The 24,041-nt window shown below is 40.3% G+C and overlaps 1 protein-coding gene across 7 annotated transcripts in view; it reads right to left on the bottom strand.

Moving 5' to 3' along the window:
* Window positions 1–7,434: 7,434 nt before the first annotated feature.
* The window catches only part of plekha1b (pleckstrin homology domain containing, family A (phosphoinositide binding specific) member 1b), a 71,997-nt gene continuing 55,390 nt past the window's right edge, over window positions 7,435–24,041 (bottom strand). For 2 of the 7 annotated variants that reach the window (XM_055646794.1, XM_055646795.1), the window contains exons 10-12: window positions 22,440–22,503; window positions 20,447–20,536; window positions 7,435–10,722 (exon numbers count right to left, since the gene is read on the bottom strand). In XM_055646794.1, coding sequence (XP_055502769.1) covers window positions 10,402–10,722; window positions 20,447–20,536; window positions 22,440–22,503 — 475 coding nt within the window. In that variant the 3' untranslated portion in view covers window positions 7,435–10,401. Of the gene's footprint in view, window positions 10,798–15,605; window positions 15,677–20,446; window positions 20,537–22,439; window positions 22,504–24,041 lie in introns of all 7 variants that reach the window. The other 5 variants (XM_055646797.1, XM_055646796.1, XM_055646798.1 and 2 more) reach the window with 5 other exon arrangements.

Genomic DNA, 24,041 nt, shown 5'->3' on the forward strand with positions numbered 1-24,041 from the left:
ATACTTTGCTCTAGCCATCACTCTAATATACACTGCCCTCTATAATGTTTGGGACAAAGACCCCTTTTTTTTTGCCTCCGTACTCCACAATTTGAAATTTGTAATAGAAAAAAAAAAAAACACATGTGGTTAAAGTGCACATTGTCAGATTTTATTAAAGGCCATTTTTATATATTTTGGTTTCACCATGTAGAAATTACAGCTGTGTTTATACGTAGTTTCCCCCATTTCAGGGCACTATGTTTAGGACACATGGCTTCACAGGTGTTTATAATTGCTCAGGTTTATTTAATTGCCTCCTTAATGCAGGTATGAGAGAACTCTCAGCACCTAGTCTTTCCTCCAGTCTTTCAGCACCTTTGGAAACTTTCATTACTGTTTATCAACATGAGGACCAAGGTTGTGCCAATGAAAGTCAAAGAAGCCATGATGAGACTGAAAGAAGAATAAAACTGTTAGAGACATCAGCTGCACCTTAGGCTTACCAAAATCAACGGATTGGAACATCATTAAGAAGAGAGCACTGGTGAGCTTACTAATAACAAAGGGACTAGCAAGCCAAGGAAGACCTCCACAGCTAATGACAGAAGAATTCTCTCTATAATAAAGAAAAATCCCCAAACACATGTCCGACAGATCAGAAACACTCTTCAGGAGTCAGGTGTGGATTTGTCAATGACCACTGTCCACAGAAGACTTCATGAACAGAAATCCCGAGGCTAAATTGTGGTGTATTTCTGAACTACTGAACTGTGGAACTGAAGTTTTAAGTTTTACTTCAGAGTCACGCGAGTGACTACGTGAAGAAGTCCGCCACGACGCATGCGTGTCATATCGCTTTCACGCTTGCGAAACGACAGGCGGGGTGGAGCGTTCCCCCGCAGCGGTAAGTTTGAAACCACGACCTGCAGGTAAGTGATTTACTCTGCGGTAGTGTTTGTCCCCGCGCTGTTTTACACGGGGGAGGGGGGGGGAAGCTGGACAAAATAGTGTCCACAAGTGCTGCGAGTGAAGCTGGCTGGGGAGGACCGCGAAGTTGCGGGAGCCAGCAGCAGCTGAAGGCACAAGCCCCGTAAGGGATCAGCTGTGCCGATTTCTGATCCCGCGCCGGCCAGAACACCACGGCCGGACGGGAGACTATTCAGAATGGGGCCATCGACTTTTGACAAGTCGATAACGGCAGGAGGCGGGGTGGAACAACGTTCCCCCGTAGCGACAGTTTAAACCAGGACCTGCAGGTAAGAACTGCGGTCTTTTTGTGTTTTCCCATACTGATTACAGGTGGAGAAGACAAGGTCTGCGACAAAGCTGGTGAGGGAGGACCGCGGAGCAGCGGGATCACCGATAGTGGGATCAGCTGTGCCCGATGTTGCCTCCGCACCGGCCAGATCCACGCCGCCCGGCGGCGAGGCTAGGCACAAAAACAAGGTCGTGGACTCAGAGGAGTCCGACTTTGAACAACCGCGGGCCGCCAGCGACCGAGAGCGCTGGAGCCGGATGGAGCAGTGTGTGGAGCATTTGCTCCAACGTGACAGACTCCGGGAGATGGAGTCGGGTCACTGTGGGCCCTATGATAAACCCACTGCAGTACCTCTTGAAGGGCTGCACAGTGCTTCTACCTCATCAGAGGGGTGCACTGTGGGTTAGTTCTAGGCTGACCTGGAGGAAGGGTCTGCAGAAGGAAAGACAAGTGTGCAAGGGGTGCAGGAACGAGAGAACCTACTGGATTAATAAAAGGGACTCCAACAAAAACCCACTACACCCAAAGACAGCACCCCTACGCACCCACCAGCAGAACTGGTGAAAGCTCGAAGGCACGGTACTCAAAACATGAGTCTTTTTTAGGCCATAGCCCAGGCCGGCCTTCTTGGAAGATGCGGGGACCTCCAACGCCAACCAAACCGAAAGTCCAGACACCAGCGCAACAACAGCAGCGAAGAACCTACAAAAAGAAGTAAACCTGCCACTGGTAACTATGGAGGTAGGTGGGTCTGGTTCCCTACAAAATACAGGGAGCATGGAGGTTGGGGGGAGATTACATTCTTTTCTGAATGCATGGAGCATGTTAACAACCGATACTTACATCTTAAGCAGTATCCAGGGAGGCTTTACGTAAAAGGTGTAATTGAGAAAACTCAACACGAACCATTAAAATTCGTGTCCAATATATTTACCAAAAACAAAAAAGATGGTGGTTGTCGCATCATCATAGATCTGACAAAATTGAATACATTTGTACAATATATTCACTTCAAAATGGAAACCTTTGTTAGTACTAAACAATTAATTTCCAAAGGTTACTTCATGGCCAGCGTCGATTTAAAAGATGCTTACTATTCAGTGCCAGTGTTCGGAGTGGTGGCGCGGCTCTGGCTGCAGCAGCTTACTGGCGGTCCCGTTGTCTTTGTGTTTTTTTATGGTGTTTATTTTGTTTGTTTAGTCTAGTTTTTTTGGTTTTAGCTTTGTTTTTGGGGGGGGGGGGGGGGGGTTGAAACGGGGTTTGCTGTCTCTCCCTGCGGGGGAATACGACCTTTTTGTCGTATTCCCCTTCTCTGCCTCCGTCTGCGCTGAGGCCTAATGGAGCTGACGACCTCGAGGCTCCGGAGGCAGAGCCTGCCAGGACTCGCCCTGAGCACGCTCCCGTGAGGGCGGCCAGCCCGAGGGTGGAACGAGGCTCCCGTCGGAGCGGCCGAGCTCGGGAAGGTGCGGCGCTGGCAGCCCGAGGGAGGTTCGGCGCTCAAGTCGGGGCGGCCCGGTCCGGGGGAGAAGCGACGCCCAAGTCAGGGTGGCCCGGTCCGGGGGAGAAGCGACGCCCATGTCGGGGCGGCTCAGTCCGGGGGAGGTTCGGCGCCCAAGTCGGGGCGGCCCAGTCCGGGGGAGGTTTGGCGCCCAAGTCGGGGCGGCCCGGTCCGGGGGAGGTTCGGCGCCCAAGTCGGGGCGGCCCAGCCCGAGGCTGAAGACGGCGCAGTACTCACGTGAGGGTGGCTGGGACGGTGTTCTGGCGGTAGTGGCCTGAGTCCGGGGTTCGGCCGTGGGCCAGCGGCTGCAGGACTGGTGGGCGGCAGCTTCAACCATCCCGGGCCGCGGTGTTTGAGCCGCGGGACTGTTCTTAACATCGCCCGGGGGGGGGGGGGGGGGGGGGGGTATCGCCCCAGCGCAGAGGGAGAAGAGGAGGGAAGAGACTGCAGACCTAAGACTTTTGCCTCCATCACAGTGAGGAGATGCTGGGTGGACTCACTGTGGTGGATGTTAATATGTGTTTATTGTTGTTTTATTGTATTGTATTATAGGTATGACTGCTGCAATTTCGTTCAGACTTTGGTCTGAATGACAATAAAAGGCTATCTATCTATACGAGGTGACCACAGATGTTACTTAAAATTCAACTGGATGGGATAACACTGGCAGTATAAAGCACTGCCAAATGGGTTATCATCAGCCCCAGACTGTTCACAAAAATTTTGAAACCAGCCCTAGCGTTTCTACGGAAACGTAAACACATGGTCATGGCATATTTAGATGACATACTCATTGTGGGCAAAACTTTGGAATTGGCCAAACAAACTGTAACAGCCACAAAACAGTTATTTGAAAAACTGGGATTTATTATCCATCCAGTTAAATCCAAACTAACGCCTTCCACTACTATGGACTATTTGGAGTTCACCATTGACTCAGTTCACATGTCGGTGACTCTGCCCAAGGGAAAGGCTAGAGATTTAATAGAGGCTTGCAATAACCTCACTGACATCAGCAAACGATCCATCAGATTGGTAGCAAAAGTAATTGGCAAAATGGTGGCTGCCTTTCCAGCCACACAATTTGGATCTCTACATTACCAAAACTTACAGAGAGCAAAAATACAAGCACTCTAAATTAATGCAGGTCACTTTGACAGACCTATAAAACTACCAATCAAAGCTAAAATGGAACTAAAATGGTGGATAGATAACATCTGGCTTGTTCCAATCCAATCATTGTCAGTAACACTTCCATGGTACTACAAACTGATGCCAGTGCACTTGGGTGGGGAGCCACCAATACCATCACCAGCTGTGGAGGTAGATGGACTGCTCAGGAGGCATCATTATTACTCACACTGGGCATAAACTACCTGGAAATGTTGGGTGCATTCCATGGCCTAAAGTCATATTGTACTGGGTCATATCACCAGCATGTTAGACTACAGATAGACAATACCACCGTGGTAGCATACATTAACCACATGGGTGGAAACAAATCGACATCATGTGACAATCTGGCTAATACCATTTGGCAATGGTGTATCCAGAGAGATATTTGGATATCAGCCACTTACCTACCAGGAAGACTAAATTTAGTGGCAGACACCAGGTCACGCAAATTTAATGAAAACACCGAATGGATGTTGAATAAAAAAGTATTTGCTGATATTACAGCAAAATATGGAACACCAGATATCGATCTATTCGCATCTAGACTTAACCACCAGTTATCAAATTATGTTTCATGGGAACCAGACCCTGGGGCAGCGACGACAGATGTATTTTCGCTGCATTGGGGGAAATTGTTTATTTACGCATTCCCTCCTTTCTGCCTCATCAGCCGGGTATTAAGGAAAATACAACAAGACTCTGCGTCTGGTATTTTGGTAGTACCCGATTGGCCTACTCAACCATGGTTCCCAGTGGTATTAAACATGGTATTAGAACCATGTATCACCATCCCACATAGACCAGATTTATTGCTACATCCCGTAACAAGGGATAGCCACCCATGCCATAAAAATTTGAACTTATTAATTTGTAGAGTTTAAAAACACCTCTACTACAACTGGGACTGACGTACCGAATAGTGAACATGATCTCGGCGGCCCAAAGACAGTCAACCAAAAAACAGTATCTGGTCTATATCAGGAAGTGGGAGATGTACTGCCATAAAAACAACATCACCTACAGAGACATGAACATCCCGTCTGTTCTGGAATATCTGGCAGGCCTCCACTATGATGAGGGGCTCAGTTACAGTGCCATCAACTGCGCCAGAAGTGCCCTATCGACTTACCTATGGCAGGGGACAGAGTGTTACACTGTTGGGACTCACCCACTGGTAACAAAACTTATGAGGGGAATTTTTAATACTAATCCCCCAAGAACCAGGTACTCCCAAATATGGGATGTAAGTATTGCCCCGACACAGACTGACATTAAAAATAGTCATGCTAATGGCATTGGTCACGGCACAGAGGGTACGGTCACTGCATAAACTAAGACTGGACAACATGACTTCCTCAACAGAAAATATTACGTTTCATATCTATCAGTTAGTAAAGCAGAACAGACAGGGATCAGCAGGCCTCAATATACAATTTAGGTCATACCCAACAGATGACCGTCTGTGTATAGTAAGACATCTGTCGTTATACATGGAGAAAACGAAAATCCTAAGAGGCAATGAGAAGGCACTTTTTGGTCAGCCACAAGCAACCACACAAAAGAGTGACGGTCCAGACCATCTCAAGATGACTGAAACAGGTGCTAACACAGGCTGGGGTGGATACTAATATTTTTAAATCTCATTCCACCAGGGCTGCAGCTACATCGGCAGCGATACAGTTGGATGTACCAATGGACCAAATCCTCAAGGCAGCAGGATGGTCTGGGGAAAAAACATTCCAATAATTTTACAACAAACCAGTAATGAAACCTGGAACGTTTGCAGAAACAATTTTAAGTTCTGTAAATTCATTTAAACCCATAAAAAGGGGTTATAATTTTGTGTTAATAAATTTTATGATTTCAATGTCGAATTCATGTCCAAATTATGTTAACACAATTCCTCCTAGTCATCAAGGCAGACGTGATGCATGGACTATTTCCACGGCATGGAATCACAGCTTTAAAATCTTCACGTAGTCACTCATGTGATTCCGAAGTAAAATAGTAAGATTAAACGAGAACTTACCAGTTTGAAGTTTGATCTGTATTTTATGAGGAGGTACGATGAGGGATTACGTGCCCTCCGCTCCCACCCTTGATCATATACTTAACTGGTATCTCTTCTCTAATCTTACTATGTTTAGTCATTACAGTTATCTGTGAATTCACACTGCTGTTTTGAAGAATGACACGCATGCGTCGTGGCGGGCTTCTTCACGTAATCCCTCATCGTATCTCCTCATAAAATACAGATCAAACTTCAAACTGGTAAGTTCTCGTTTAATCTTACTATTCTTCTTGGCAACTGTAACCTGGCCAAACTGTAACTTGGCCATCCTATTTTTGCAGCTAACCAGTGGTTTGCATCTTGCAGTGTAGCCTCTGTATTTCTGCTCATGAAGTCTTCTGCGGCGATTAATAAGCTCACCAGTGCTCTTTCTTCTTAATGATGTTCTAAACAGTTGATTTTCGTAAGCCTAAGGTTTGGCTGATGTCTCTAGCAGTTTTATTCTTGTTTTGCAGTCTCATAATGGCTTCTTTTACTTTCATTGGCATAACTTTGGTCCTCATGTTGATAAACAGCAATAAAATTTTCCAAATGTGATGGAAAGACTGGAGGAAAGACTTGGCGCTAAGAGCTCTCTTATACCTGCATTAAGGAGGCAATTAAACACACTTGAGCAATTACAAACAACTGTGAAGCCATGTGTCCCAAACATTATGGTGCCCTGAAATGGGGGGACTATGTATAAACACAGCTGTAATTTCTACATGGTGAAACCAAAATGTATAAAAAATACCCTTTAATAAAATCTCACAATGTGCACTTTAACCACGTGTGATTTTTTTTTTCTATTACAAATCTCAAATTGTGGAGCACAGAGGCAAATAAAAGAAGGGTCTTTGTTCCAAACATTATGGAGGGCACTGTAAGTGAAAAAGGTATGTTTCTACACTGAATTTTTCATCAGCAGTAAATGTGCTCAACCATTTACTTAAATGCCCGTTTGATTCTTGGTTTATCTTTGTTCTTTGTAGCAAAAGTAACTAAAAAATGATACTTGTTTCCAAAAATAGGAAACATTTAATAATATAGAGTTGCTATGTCCAATCATTTTGCTTTGCCCTATTAAAATGGGCATCAACAGATTTAATGCAGACATTCCAGAAACTGATGAAGTATAAAAGTTAGGAGTGCTCCCTCACATACTTTTATTGAATTCATCTTGAAAAGTCATTTGAATACTTTAGCGGGGAAAAAAAAAATCATATAAAGTGATATATGACTCTTGAGCTCTGTAAAACAAAAACACACTAGAAAGTGAGATTAATGGAAGCAAAAAAGTGATCACAACTGAGAACTGCAGATTTCAAACAATATGAAGAACGGTACTGTGTGCCCCATTATATGAAAGGTTCCTGAAATTTCTGCTTCTTTATCACTGCAGTGTTCTTATGACAAAATGTTACTGAGTAATTTTGATATGTAATGAGTAATTTAGAAAGGAGACAGAGATAAAAATCATGTTATTTTTATTGTCTCAGATGAACAAACATCGCCCAGGACACTCCTTACATAGGCCATCAAAAATAATTTAAACATTTTTATAGATTTATATAAAACGTTCAGCAAAGATAAATAAAAGCTTTTGTTAGCAGACTAAATCAGAATACAATTTCCCAACTCAAATATTAGATTTTTAGTTCACCAGTAGTTGAATATTGTCCCCTATAATAGTGTAAATGCAGTCAATTTCTTCACCCAATTCTTACAGAATGTTTTCAAGTACACAGCAGTAGCACATGCAGTCAGAAGCAGTACCAGTGCCAATAAGCTTAGCAAATCTACAATTATAAAAATAAAAATATTGAACTTAACAATTTTTTTTTACAGGTTCTAATGGTAACTTTTCCCCACAGGCATCTTTTAAGAATAACTGTAGTTAATCATATACAATATATTTCCACTGGGAAAGAAAACTAATCAAGTAAAGAATCATTTTCATCCTTTATATCCAGTTCTTTTTTGGTGGTAAAAATTGAATTTTCAATGTCACAGTGGAAACAGAAGCTTTAGTGTGTTCAAAAGGTAATGTCAGGAGCATTTTCATCTCAGTTCAAGAAGTAGCCATCTTTGAAATTTGCACTATGTTACATGTTTTAATGACCCTGTTCAACAATAACAGTTATTAGCAAATCAACTATTTAATTTACAATACAGACAACCAGTGACAAAACGTGTAGCACTTGAAGGCACAGCGACGCTGTCTGGTTGATACTTAAAATCAAAGCCCTGCAATAATGTATTTTATTCCAAATATAAATTTAAAGCAAGCAAACTACAAAATTCTAACATGCAAAAATCACAGGATATATTTATATATCAAACTACTGTATGAGATGAATCATGACAGTATTTTCAAGTCTCATGACATGACAATTATTAAAACAATTAAACTCATGACATGACAATTATTAAAACAATTAAACTAGTCTGTATTTATAAAATCCTAACATCCTAAAGGTCCTCCAAAATTAATAACACTACTAAAAAACAATGTACAGTAAACAAAAATGCTGGAGAAACTCAGCGGGTGAGGCAGCATCTATGGAGCGAAGGAATACGTGACTTTTGAGACCCCTCTTGACCCCAAACATCACGTATTCCTTCGCTCCATAGATGCTGCCTCACCCGCTGAGTTTCTCCAGCGTTCTTGTCTACCTTCAATTGCAGTTCTTTCTTAAAAAACAATGTAAATCTATTAACTTTGAAAATTACAGTAATGGCGTCAATTGTAGCATTAAAGTGATCAAAATCCACCAATACAAAGCAATCAATTAATTGAAGCAAGATTGTGGAATTTAGTCCAACAAATGCTTTAAGTGAAAAAAAATTAAACGTGAGAAGCACCCTCCAGGAAAGGCATTAAAAAAAAATTGCAATGAGTTAGCTTTACCACAGGGGGCTAGTATTTTCCAAATAATTCCTAGTGAATAGCTGCAATACAATGTTGATAGCTCAACCTTTGCCTCCAGGACTCTTCTTGCTTACCATTTTCAGATGAGCAGCAGAATGTGACAGCAGCAAAGAGCAAAATATTTTTTTTTTAAATCATCTTGCAGCACTGAAACCTCAATATTATTTCCAGAATTGAGATCACAGATTGGATACGAACACTACTGTAAATTACAAGGTGCTGCAGAATCTTGAAAATGAATAAGCTGTGCTATCCACACAGTATGCAGCAGCATAAAGTCCTTCCTATCCAGATAGCTACACACATTTGGCACAAACTGTGAAGGAACAGATGTAATAGAAAACAGCTCCAGGAGAAACAAAGTTAACTTACCATACAAAATAATGATTATTAATGACAACTCCTATAAAGGATGTGCAAAATAAATATTTTATCCCAAATTCTCCAGGGAACATATGTTAAATATATCCTATGATTAAAAACTGCAATAATGCTAGGTGGAAAAGGGCAAAAACAATTTCCGTGCATATTAATTAAATAGGATGTAACAGATGTACCATAACTCAAATGACCACCATATGTTCATCATAAAAATATCCTTGAGCTCAATCTAAACAATGCCAAATCACTATTAATGCTCAGATCTGTGTTTCTTCAAGTCTTTACAGATATTCGAGTTCCATTTCAGAATATTGACCAGTTAAGATGAATATCGTGTCCGAAGCAATCACACTCTACTCCTCCATAAGATCTTAAGGTGAAAAGCATGTGGTGTACACAGTACTGAAAAGTCATCTGCATAACTTTGATCCTGTGTAAAACATACTTTAAAAAAAAACCATGCAGCACTGTTCACATTACAATGACATTATCAGAACTTCCAGTAACTTTTGCAGTTCACAATTAGTGAAATAAGTATTGCACAGGCAACCTATAAAATTTGAGCAATATTCAAACAATTTAAACTCTTCCAATCAAATTACATTTCCTCCAGTAAAACAAAAAGTTAATTTAAGGAAGAAAAAATATAACATTGTGCAATTAGATCATATATTGATATATTTGAAAACTTGGTTCCAGAATGTAGTCAGGCACTTTAAGCTAAAAGGGGTTTGGTGCATTAAAAACATGTAGGCCCCAAGTTAAAGATCATACACAGATCAGCCAAGGTTGAAGAATCAGGTTCAAGTTTCCTCACAATGAAAATTCTTACTGACCCAAATATATAAAAGAGTGCTCTGTACATTTAGTGACATTTAGTATCTTTGGGACCAAGGCAGTACACAAAAATGTTCTTCAGGCACAAACAAAGTAGGCAGATAATGGAACACCAATTGATCTAAATTTATCCATAATATTAGAACATGGAATCTGTTAGAGAGATCTTAGCAGGTGCACTTCACTACATAGATTAGACGTATATCCAGCGGCAAAGATTTGAATAAGAGCATGAACTCTTTGTCTGCCTCATTAGTTCAGAGATCTCAGACTTGTAACTTCCATTTTCAGATGTCACTGACAGGAAGACTGGCATCATCCAGATCCACAGGAACAGGATAGTTTTCCTGTACACCATTTTTACCTTGAGGGACTGAATCATCCTTCGTCATTTTGGCAGCTGGTTTTCTGGTAGAGACAGTCTGGTTCTTGATCTGCCCTGACTGAGCCATGGCAGAAGCTTTGTGAAATCCTCGCTTCTCCTGGTTATGTTGGAGATTTTGGTCGGCAGGGCTACAGGTGGTGAGAGCTTGGGGATTATAGACTTCTGCTGCTTTTGAGGAAGATGAGACTGCGCTGGATTCTGCTGCGGAAAGGTCGCAAGGCTCCTGCAAAGAGGATTGTTGATCAGACACACAAGGCTATTAGTGGTATGTCAGTATTTCAGAGTCAGATTTTACTCTCTGCAAAACAAAAGCAGAAAAACCACAGAGCAAAGCATCAGCAATGATGTTAATAAGCATATGCTACCAAAGGAGAAGCACAGCATGTTAGGTAGTGAAAGAGGAGTAGCACCAATACTCAATTGAGAAAATACACCATTTGTTATACAAATTTGTATCTTTAAAAACCCAAGAGAATTCTCAAATGTTATTTATAATTGTTTAAAAAAAAAAATCAGGATTCAAAAATCTGAAATACGATGCCTCTTTAAGCAACATGCCATGCAATCCACACCTTTCATCTAACCTGTCAAAGTACTATGACAAATTGTTTAGTTTAACAGATTACCTTCCCCGCACCATTACATCCACATTTTTGACCGAATTGTTTCTCTTGGAGAATTACACATATCAAAAAAGCCTGTTTTAACTCATTCCTTGTGCAGGCACTCCCTTTCACAGGATAACCTACAAAATTGTGTGGGGGAGGGTAGACAAGGTTTATTACCCAGAGGGTGGGAGAGGTCTAAAACGTGCTACCTGAAAATGGGTAAGGAGGGCAGAGACGCTCAACTCATTTCAATAGTATGTCTACATGCAATGTTGTAGCCTTTAGGACTATGGGCCTGGTTTTATTGCCAACCTGTACATGCACAATAAATCGGCTGACTGTCTGCCTCCTCTGAATTTTCTACAACTTAATAAATCAAAATTAAATAGAATTGCACCAGTAAAAAAAAAAAAAAGTAGAGAATACTACATTTTTGGCAGGCACATCATAGAACCATGCTGAAACAAATGACTTTAGATCCAATTGGTAAATATAAGCACTAGATGCCATGAGCATTGAAATGAGACTCAATTTGGGTTCAGGTACAATATAATTGATAATGAGTAAATACATTCCATAAATATCTTGTAAAAATATTGCAGAATAAACTTCAATTTTGAATAGAGTGCAATTTCCAAATTTACTGTTAATTCACTGAAATTGTGCAACTGAAGTATAGTTCACCTAACCACTTCTGCTTCAGATTTTCAAGTATAAAAATCACCAATTTTTCAAATAAATTATGAGATATACCTATTTTTTAAATAAATGGTTTCAAGAATGTAAACACCACTATAGTTTTACAATGAAAATTCAGAATAGAAATCTGGAATCAAATATCTAAACATTTCACACAAATTCAATTGTCTCTTCTGTTTGAATTAGCATTTCAATGCAACTTTTCATATCACCATCTTGACAGGTACAGATGAAATACCAGTGCAACCAGTTCTGCTGTAACACAATCACTGTATTCGTAAGAAACTTCGCATTGTGAAAAATCACATCACAAAAACAATTGTGTCAATGGGCAAAAGAGGGTTTAGAAGCTAGAGAATACCAGACTCCCAATAACAAACTCCTTTATACCTGCAGGATATAAAATAAAGGTCTTTTTACAGCTAGAACTTTATTTTTGTTTCTGCATGCAAAAAGTACTAAAATTGATATGTTACATTGTTTAATAAAGAATCAAAGTACAAATGTCAATATACAAGTGATTGCTTGTCCATTTCAATGCCCTCCTGTGATGAAAGCAGCAGTTTTGTTCTGAAGAGACTGGTATCTGATTACTGGAGGGAAGCAACATTGAAAGAGATCCGTTCCCCTCCACCACCCCTCTTTAAAAAAAGATCTCTTTTTTTTGCTTGCAAATTTCAAAAATAACTTCAGTGATCGACATTACGACATAACCAATCTGACTCTCATAGTACAAATAGTGTTCTCTTTCTCATCAATTGCCTTATGGAAAATTGTTATAGCAGAACTGCAGTTAATTCATATTCACATGAGCGTTTACAGCAAGCAATGAATGCATGTTTTTTCTTTACTCATGCAAAGTGCAATGCAGGAGCTGACAGCCCCAAAGACACTATACACATTGATAATAGCATGAAATAATTAGAAATAACTGATATAAATATTAATATGTACCAATAAGACAATGTTATTTAAATAGTAACTTGCCAGACAATTTGACAAGTTTCAGAGGAAATTAAATTGAATGATAAAATAAATTAAATTCAATGAGGATCAGTAATGTACACAAATTGCACTACAAAATTGAGCATTGGGCAACATCAATTCACCTTGTCATTTCACAATTAACAAGTTCACCAGATAGAGCAAAGAAAAGCAATAAGTAGTGGCGGAGATATTTATCTTGCTCACGATAAATTAAAATATAATTTGGCCACCAGTTTGGAACTCTAAGCTAAGGTTCAGAAAAAATAGGTAGGGCCAATTTATTGTTTTACAGTGATTTTAAAATCAAACAGAATCTCAATTATTTAAAATATCTTGCGTGAAAAACTTGTATTATGTTAAAACTAGGCATATTGCTCAAATTTTACTATTTAAGACAAGTGCATGTATCAGTATTTTGGGATCAAAAACTATATTTGTTCAGATACAAGGTTTAAAATACACATCCAGAGCTGCCAAGTTTTGTTTGATTATTTCAGTATTCCAGTAACTGAAAATCAGTATTTTGCTGAGGAAATCAGTATTTTTACACGGTGCCATTTTGCTGAAAAAAATGATTTATTTGCAGTCATGTAAGAGTACAAGAATGCATAACTTTGCTACCAATTGACATGTCTTCTATGCACCTTACTTGACAGTGCATTCATGGCCATCTCTTTGTATACTGCTGTTTGAACGGCTGCTTCCTGCTTTTAGCACCAGACGATGATGTAGAAGCCATTTTGTAAGCCTCCCTCGCTTCCTCTCTCCCTCGCTGCCTCTCTCCCTCGCTTCCTCTCTCCCTCGCTTCCTCTCTCTCTCCCTCCCTCCCCCCACCCTCCCGCTCTCCTCCCTTTTTTTTCTCCCTCCCTCCCTTATTCCTTCCCTCCCTCCCTCTCCCTGCTTCTGCCTCTCTCCCTCCCTTCTCCATCTCCCTCTCCCTCTCCCCACCCCTCCCTCTCTCCCCCTTGAGCCCACCCACCGTTCTGTAAAATCAAGGCCAATCCCAAAGTAACTGCAATTTCACCACTAGGCGTAACCAGAATTCTACCACTGCCTGACAAATAATCAAAGGCTCAACTTCCACTGAGAAAGAGAATTCCAAAGACTAAAAGTTATACGAGAATGTTCCTGAACAGTCTGTGACCCATACCTCTGTGGCCACAGCGCTGTGTGTAAAGCCCATAGCGCTGTTTAAAGCCCATAGCACTCCAGCTGGTAGCGCTATATTTAGAACCCACAGCGCTTTGTTTAAATTCCCACGCGCTAAACTGACAGCGCTTGTTTAAACCTGGAGCGGGGCATGCAACGACTCTGGAGAGAAGAATGGGTGATGTTTTTGGTCGAGATCTTCAGTCTGAACTGAACTCCATATTTAAAATATGTATTTAACAACACAAAATCGTACATCACTATTCTTATCGCATTTCCATACAAAATACTGAAAATATGTACGACTTGGCAGCTCTGCATATCCATATTCAAAACTACTCTCTGCACACCTACGAACAAAATGATGACTGCAAAGAATTAGTGAAACCTGCAAGTCTTTAGAATGTGCATAATTTGTTTTCTTAAATCAGTTATTAAATACAAATTGTTAATATAGTGCCTGACTACCTTGCAGGGAACACATTACAAGAATGCTAGACTGGATGGCTGAAAACAAAAAAAAGGCACATCTCAAATTCCCCCCCCCCCCCACCCCCACCCCACCCGTTAAATGAATCTGCTCAATAAACATGATGAGTAATTCAAAAGAATATCAAGTTCTAGTAACACAAAATCATTGATGGAATATAGAAAACAAATTCAGCAATTCTACCTTTGAAATTAAGTAATAATCATGATATTTATGGCATAAAGATTCTTTCACACACATACACACACTAAAAATATACTCGTGCAATGCCGTTCTACTAACATGGTGTCATACATTCCAGAACACATTTTGCATGCAATGACATGATTGCAGACTGTATTCAAGAGCAGTGATCAATCTGTTGCAAGAATTGTTAATAAGCATTAATACTTGGTGTTGGTTTTGCAGTGATAGAAGTTATCTGTGCCATAAATAAAAATGAGGAAATATGAACTCTCATGCAAATTTCTCAAAAAGGCAATAAGGCCATGGAGGATTAAATATAAAATGTTAAGGAAACATTTGTACCATAGCATCAATGGTAGTTTTTCCCCACAGCTACCAATATTTATAGATGATTAAAGTTCAACTTATTTTTTTAATTCATTTCTCCTTGTATAAATTGTGTTCTCTGTGACCAATATATGAAGGTAATGAGCTCCAAAATCCAAGCCATATTTCCATATGATAATTTTTTTCCTTCTTTGTTGGATGAAATTATTTTCTATATATGTCTCTCTAGAGCCTTGGTTAAACAATGGAGTGAAACCCATCCACCCCATGACAATCTATGTCGTCAATATATTTTTTAATGCTAGTCTCAGAAACTATGCCTCATCTTCTATTTAAATAGGTGTTAGCATATTCCTTGTTCTACTTGTGGCACTTGTTAGAGAAGGATCATCATGAATTACATGGATTTCAAATCAACATCAAAAGTATATCAATTTGTAGCAGATAATGTTAAAATTATACAAGCTGTTTATTTCAGGAAGGGATAAAAGTATTAGTTTCAATTTTGATTGGAAAAAAAAAAAAAATCAATGAATGAATAGTTTAATGTCTATTATTTTTATCCAACCAGAAGAAGAAAATACTTCTGGAATAATCAGAAGTTACTAGACTCTAATCCTCCTTAAATAAGCTTTTCTCTTTACATGAGAGCTCACATACATGCCGCATTCACCAGTTCTTGATGTATACCTCTGTATACAAGGATTCGACAGCCGTCTGGCTTGCCGCATCTGGAAGAACACAGTGCAAAGCTCAAATTAGAGTACCCTACAGTCATAAAGGCAGAAGAGAAATAACAGAAAACACAGTCATATACTTGTTTGTTAAGGTAACTTGCATGTTCAGCCAACCAAATTCATTACGTTTCCAAATTCACAAGCTTAATTGGGTTTGACATTTTTGTACATTTTTTAAACACAATTTCTGCTGGAATTGGAAAATAGTTACAGAGCAATATGACTGTGTGATCTTTACGGGAAAGTAAAACCAAGAAAGCTACCTTGAGATATATGATTAACAGAAGGAATTATGAAATTCACTTACAGCATAAGTTGTCTAAAGAATATAAACTTGCAGAAGCAACCTGAACTTTGAAAGCTTGACATTCAATGTTAAAATGGTACAGATTGACAACAGAAGACCCATTTAAATTGCACAACACATGCTAGAGATAAAACACCCGCACCATCACTTACAGCAGAGTGCTTCAGTACTCGAAGGTAGACACAAAACCCTGGAGTAAGTCAGCAGGACAGGCAGCATCTCTAGAGAGAAGGAATGGGTGACGTTTCGGGTCGAGACCCTTCTTCAGTCTGATAAAGGGTCTTGACCCGAAACATCACCCATTCCTTCTCTCCAGAGATGCTGTCTGACCTGCTGACTTACTCCAGGATTTTGTGTCTACCTTCGACTAAAACCAGCATCTGCAGTTCTTTCCTACTTGTTTCAGTACTCCACATACGTAGAAAACACTTTAGTGGACCATTTACAGTGCCCTCCATAATGTTTGGGACAAATAGCCATCATTTATTTATTTGCCTCTGTGCTCGACAAGTTGAGATTTTTAATAGAAAAAAAATCACATGTGGTTAAAGTACACATTGTCAGATTTTAATAAAGGCCATTTTTATACTTTTTGGTTCACCATATAGAAATTACAGCAGTGTTTACATATAGTCCCATTTCAGGGCACCATAATGTTTGGGACACACCAGTGTCATGTAAATGAGAGTAGTCACGTTTAGTATTTTGTTGCATATCCTTTGCATGCAATGACAGTTTGAAGTCTGCGATTCATGGACATCACCAGTTGCCGGGTGTCTTCTCTGGTGATGCTCTGCCAGGCCTGTATTGCAGCCATCTTTAGCTTATGCTTGTTTTGGGGGCTAGTCCCTTTCAGTTTTCTCTTCAGCATATAAAAGGCATGGTCAATTGCATTCAGATCGGGTGATTGACTTGGCCACTCAAGAATTGACCATTTTTTAGCTTTGAAAAATTCCTTTGTTGCTTAAGCAATATGTTTGGGATCAGGGCCAGCCTTAAGCAGATTGGACCGATTGCTCCCAATTGGGCCCCGCGCCAGAGTAATCTACTCTCGGCTCAGGTAGATCTACCCCGGGTGGAGGGGGGAGAGGGGTGGAGAGAGAGTCCAGAGAAGAGGCGTCCGGCAAGGCTGCAATCTGAGCCCGACACTGTTTAATGGATATATCAACGATTTGGCAGTAAAGTTGGACCAGAGCACAGCGCCGGGCCTCTGTCTTCTGAACGGAGAGGTAAAGTCCACGTTTTATGCGGATGACTTGGTGCTGCTGTCCCCCACAGAACAGGGACTGCAGCAACAATTGGACCTACTTGATGATTGGGCCCTGGCAGTAAATCTAAAGAAAACCAACATCATGATTTTTCAGAAAAGACACAAATGTCAGGAAGATAAATACAAATTTACTCTCAATGGTATTGTTATCGAACACACTATGAGCTATACCTACCTTAGTCTAACTGTTTCAGCATCAGGGAACTTCAATATGGCAGTGAATGCACTAAAAGAGAAAGCTCGAAGAGCTCTGTATGCAATAAAAAGAAGATTCTACAACATCCAAATTCCAATTAAAATCTGGCTTAAAATATTTGACAGTGTAATCCACTCTATTGCGCTTTATGATAGTGAAGTACTCAGTCACCATAGTTATAGTAAATGGGAAAAACATACAACGGAGGCCCTGCATTTTGTCGGAACATCCTCCGTATCCAAAGGAAAACACCAACAAACACATGTAGGGCGGAATTAGGCAGATACCCACTGATAATAAATATCCAGAAAAGAGCACTAAATGTTTGGAATCACCTTAAATCTAGCCCCCCAGATACCCTCCAGTTTAAAGCCCTTCAAACACAAGAGGGGAGCCCAGAAAAGAGTTCCCTGTGTCAGTTGGTATTGAGACCAACTACCCCTATCCAGTTAAAACCTACCCAGTTAAATCCTAACCAGCGTCAGATCAATATTGATCCCCAATCACCAGTTAGAGTGAACCAAATTATCAAACAATGTAAAGAAACGTATTTGGAACATTGGGATAAAGAAACCAAAAACCAAAGCAGATTAGAATGTTACCGTGCCCTAAAAAGAGATTATAAATTGGCAGACTATCTCTCAACTGTTAGAGACATAAAGCAGAGACAGACCCTCACCAAATACAGATTAAGTGATCACTATTTGGCAGTTCAAAAAAGGAAGACAGAAGAGATTCTGGCAACTAAGAGAAAACAGAATATGCGGCCACTGTTTGACAGATGAGGTTGAAACAGAGGTGCACTTCCTCCTAAAATGCAAATAAAATTGACAAAACAAGGAAAGCATACTTTGACAAACTCAGTGAGGCAACCCCTGATTTTTAAAGAACTAGATGATACATCAAAACTAAGAATAATAATACGGCACATCTTGGTACACAATACGTAACAGCATGCCACAACCTGAGAGACGGTGAATGACCAACATGCACATATGTACGCACACACTAATTGACATTAACTGACTAAGAAATTAATATTGAATTGCTAAACTTGCTATTGTGTTGTATTGCTTACAGCTGCAAGAACGTGTAGCAATCAATAAAGGGCTATAGGTCGATTGCGGGTTTATGTACAGGGACATATCTATCCATGCACTGTATACTTGTATTTATACTTATGCATCTTAAATATGTATGTCATGTTTTATACTTTGGCAATATAACAATGTATTTTTTATCATGCTAATAAAGTTTTAAAATTGAAATTGAAATTGAATTGAGTAGAGGGGTGGAGGGGGGAGAAGGGGGTAGTCAGGGAGGGGTGAGGGTGAATGAAGATGGGGGAGAAGGGGAGGTGGGTCGGTCTCTCACGGTCCCGGGGCAGCTCTCCTGCCCCTCCAGTCTGTGTGCTTCACGCACACAGCCCCCGCTCCACCCCTCTCTCTCCACGGGAAGACGGGGAGGGCCGGGCCGGGGGTTGGAGCAACGTTTACAAACCTCAACCTCAGCTCACACCTGCCGATGGACCCCGGCATCCGCTCCCGCCGCCGGTCCTCTCCCTTCTCTCCTCCCCTTCTATCCCTCCCTTCTTCCTCTCTTTTTTCCCCTTCTCTGCTTTCCTCCCTTCTTTCTCTCCTTCCTTTCTCTTTTCCCTTCTCCCCGTCCCTCCCTCTCTTCTTTCTCTCCTTCCATCCCTCCCTTCTTTCTCTACTACCCTCACTCCTCTCCTTCCTCCCTCCCTTCTCTGCTTCCCTCCCTCCCTTCTCTCCTTCCTTCCCTCACACACACACACACATAACACATAGAGAACCAACACACACACATCACACACAGACAACGAACACACACACAACTAAGTTAGGATGGGGTAGAAGCCCAAAGGGTAGGATTGGGCTGAAGGTCAAAATTTAATGCCTGGACTGGTTTTTCGCCAATAGTTATTGGTTTTCCAGGATCTAGTTAATTATACATTTTTTTCATTTAACAGTCACTAAACCAAGAGGTGTTTGTTGTAACTATGTACTTTTCAGAGGTGATCTACACATTTTGTTTGTTACTTGTAACATGTATGCAATGTTATATTAAAATGTAGCTTAGATCTGTTTGGTCCATTAACTCGCAGGCACTTTTTAAGCGCATATTTTGATTACTTTCCATTCTACCATAGAGATATAAAGTCTATAATAGACTTTATTTGTATTCCTATAATTCTACAGACCTTGGCTGGGAACCTGGGGCTCACCAAAATTGTTCCCAATTGGGCCCCGAGGTGCTGAGAGCTCTCTTATCCCTGCATGAAGGAGGCAATTAAACACACCTGAGCAATTCCAAACACCTGTGAAGTCATGTGTCCCAAACATTATGGTGCCCTGAAATGGGGGACTATGTATAGACACAGCTGTCATTTTTATATGGTGAAACCAAAATGTATAAAAATGGCCTTTATTAAAATCTGGCAATGTGCACTTTAACCACGTGCAATTTTTTCTATTACAAATCTCAAATTGTGGAGTACAGAGGCAAATAAATAAATGATGGGTCTGTACTAAACATTATGGGAGGGCACTGTAAAAATTGTGGCCAAAAGTAACGTCTGTTTTGACACGAGTTATTCCAGCCAACCCTCTAAATCTTGGATTCCTTTTTGTACACAAATGGCAACTTTAATAGCAAACACCATCTTTAATAACCCTCAAACTTTTAATTGTATTGATTAAACAAGTGTCTGTAGATTGTTATTTATGAATCAAAGATGGGTAAGGTCAATAAGTTACACAAAATAATAAAACATAACTAAATGGTTAATTGCTGGCTCCCCAGGTTATTAATTTTCTCAAATGAATGAAACAGCAAAGAAAGGGACAGAAACAGAGCAAGGTAGGGGTAGGAAGAGAAAATGAAAAGAAGATTAAATTATTCAAGATTGCAAAACAAAGTTTGCCCCAGTGGTTTCAAACATTTCCAGAAGAAATTAATGGATATACATACAGAAGCTGCTGATCTTCCAGGACCTCGTTGTGCTACTATGGCGCCTGATATTGCCTTGATCCAGTTGTGCATGTCTTCAGGGCTGTCAGCCTGGAACAATATTTGCACAAGGTACTCATTATAGTAGCATTCAACATCTTACAATAATACAATAGTTAGTCACTTTCTAATTAGAGGCTATATTTTCCACTGTACAAGTTCAATAGCATCATGAATAGTTATCTACAGATTAAATGAAGTTCTTATTATACGGCTATTTTCCAATTGCTGATAGATACAACCTCGATACAATTGAAATCAGCAAAGTAATTTGCAACAGAACCCTAGATCGGCTTTCTGGAATTACAATGTCAATGGGCCATTTGATCATTTTTTGCACAGGGTTTTTAAAAAAAAATCCTTTTACAACAGGCTTTTAAAAGTATTGAGCAGAAAAACAAATCTGCTGGTGGAATAGAGCAGGCCATGTGAAGGGATCTGTGAAGGGATATGGATAGTAGAATTTTCAGGATGAATGAGTAGAGGGGAGATGAACAATATATGAATGAATGAATGAATGAATGAATACCTTTATTGTCATTGCACAATACTGTGCAACGAAATTCCATTGCATCTCCTCCGGTTAAAAAATACAAACACGACAACCATTGACACATATGTACACTTATTAGTAAAAATAATAAATAAGTATTTAAAAAGAATTTTAAAAGAATGTTGCATTTCTTGGAATTACATTTTGCTTCCCCAGTGTTCTCTGGTGGAATTAAGCTCTTTTATCGCACATAGGTAGAAATTATTTTTTAGTCTACCTAGCCTTCAGAGACCTGAAAGAGTGGGGGAAAAGGTGGATGGGCCAAGAGCTGACATGTAATAGTTGAATGCCAGTGTAAAGCACTGGATTGGTGATGGGGAAGAGGGATGGGGATTAAAGAGAAGTGGGGAGATGGAATATGATTTGTGGAGAAAAACAGACGTGGAATACGAGGTGCAGATCCTTCAGTTTGCGTGTGTCCGCCAAGGCCTGCTGGAGCTCCTGGCTGCTAATAATTTTAGGTCCTTCCCATACTCTGTCCTTGGCTTTCTCCATTGTCAAAGTGAAGCCAAAAGCAAGCAACACCTCATATTCCGCTTGCAACCCAATGGTATGAACATTGGATTCTCCAAAGTCAAATAAAAATTAAGCACATTTCTACCACTACAAAGTTACCCTGCTCATTTCCCCTTCTCCATTACATTCACATCCCATCGCCGTCCCATATTTCTCTTTTCTCATCTTCCATCCATATCCATCCCACTCTACATTTAACTCCTTTTTTTGACATCCGACATCCCCTTTGCCTCTTTTTTACCTTTAGCCTTTGTTACCTATTCCACGCATCAGCCAACCACCCTGCTTACCTGCATCTACCTACAAGGTTTGCCCCACCTCTTTTCCAGATTTTTCTACCCAACGTAAATCAGTTTGAGGCATGGCTCTGACCCGAAATGTCATCTGTTAGTTCCCTCCAAATATGAAAAAGAGTTTTATGATAAAAAATGTTGGACATGAGGTATTTGCAATAAATGCTTGCCTTCTTCACACTGTGAAGTTTTTTTTTTTAAAGCCTGCTTACCTTATCAAAAAGAAAAAGCCCCAAGTTGTGGCACAAGTACTAAATGGAATTTTATGCTAGTTCCCTTGCGGGCTGGCAACCACCCCTCCCCCCCATCCATACTTTGGATGATGTTGTTGACGGATATTCTAAAAGCCTTACTAAGGTGTACATACAATTCTCACAACAAGATACTTAGGAATATTGCACAAACGTTTTACATTAAACATCTAAAATTTACACTTAATTGTTCGTCTCCTTGGAAATAAAAACTGTCAATTATATACGGGATTAGATCTTGAGTTCATTCTGTACGAATGTCATCTTCAATTAAATTCAGTTTTCTTGCAAGTATTTGTTCACATAAAAAGTTTCTTCAACAGTGCAATTAACATACTTACCTGAACATAAAATGTTCTAAAATTAGTTACCATCTCAAATAAGTTGTCACGTAACAAAATTTCTCTGCAATAGAAAAATATGGACATTAATAATTTTACTTTGATTGATGTTTTGCAATTTTATTCATAGAATCACAGGCCCTTCAGCTCAACTTGCCCATGCCGACCGGCATGCCCTATCTACACGTCCCATCTGCCTGTTTGGCCTATACCCCTCCAAAACCATCCTATCCATGTGCCTGTCTGAATGTTTCTTAACCGTCACAATAGTACCTGCCTCGACTACCTCTGCCACAGCTCGTTCCATACACCCACCACTCTTTGTGTGGAAAAAATTACCCCTCAGGTTCCAATTAAATCTTAACCCCCCCTCACCTTAATCTCAGTTTAATATTTAGACTGAGAATTCATAAAACATTACTTTCTAAATATTTCAGCACAGTTTTGATAAATCAAAACAAAATAATGTTCCAACTTTTGAACTGGTTTAAAGGGGGACTAAATGGTTAATGACTTTGAGGTATTGTAAAATCAGACGAACAACTATTTTCATGGATCAGCTGGTGTAAGCAGCTACTGGATGCTCAATATAATTCTTATCCTGTGGTTCTCAATTCCCTTACTCTGAGCAAGAGAATCTGTGTGTCTACCCGTTCTATTTCCCTCATGGTTTTATATACCTCCTCCTCATCCTCCTGCGCTCCAAGGAATAGAGTCCAAGCCTGCTCAACCTCTTCCTATGGTTCAGACCCTCAAGTCCTGGCAACATCTTCGTAAGTCTTCTCTGCACCCTTTCCAGCTTGACAACAACTTTCTTATAACATGGTGCCCAAAACTGAACATACTCTAAATGTAACCTAACTAACGTTTTATACAACTGCAACATGACATCCCAACTTCTACACTCAATGTTCTGACTAATGAAGGCGAATGTGCCAAAAGCCTTTTTGACCACCTTATCTATCTATGACGCCACTTTCAACAAACAAGGTACCTGTACTCCTAGACCCCTCTGCTCTACAACACTCCCCAGAATCCTACCGTTCACTGTGTTGGTTCTGCCCTGGTTAGACTTCCAAAAATGCAACATCTCGTACTTCTCGGTATTAAATTCCATCAACCATTCCTCAGCCCAACAACATAACCAACCAAGATCCTGCTGCAATTTTTTACAACCATTTTCACTATCTACAATTCCACCCACTTTTGCGTCATTTGCAAACTCGCTAACCATGCAATGTATGGTCTCATCCAAATCATTGATATGGATGACAAGCAGCAATGGACCTAGCACTGAACCCTGAGGCACTACACTGGTCACAGGCCTCCAGTTCGAAAAACAACCTTCCACCACAACCCTCTGCTTCCTTCCATGAAGCCAATTTTCCATCCAGTTGGCAACCCATGTGATCCTACAATGCAGAACTTTGTTAAATGCCTTGCTGAAATCCGTATAAAGTGTCTTTGCCATGGCCTCACCTTTTTGGTCACACCAAAATGTCGATCAGATGTGTACATGATGCAGAACACTTTGTTGCCCATCCCTCTTAGAATGCCTTGCTGAAATCCTATACATGTACAGTAAAGTGTACTCATTCCCTG

The sequence above is a fragment of the Leucoraja erinacea genome, chromosome 15 (assembly GCF_028641065.1).
Source record: "Leucoraja erinacea ecotype New England chromosome 15, Leri_hhj_1, whole genome shotgun sequence".
Taxonomy (NCBI): Eukaryota; Metazoa; Chordata; class Chondrichthyes; order Rajiformes; family Rajidae; genus Leucoraja; species Leucoraja erinaceus.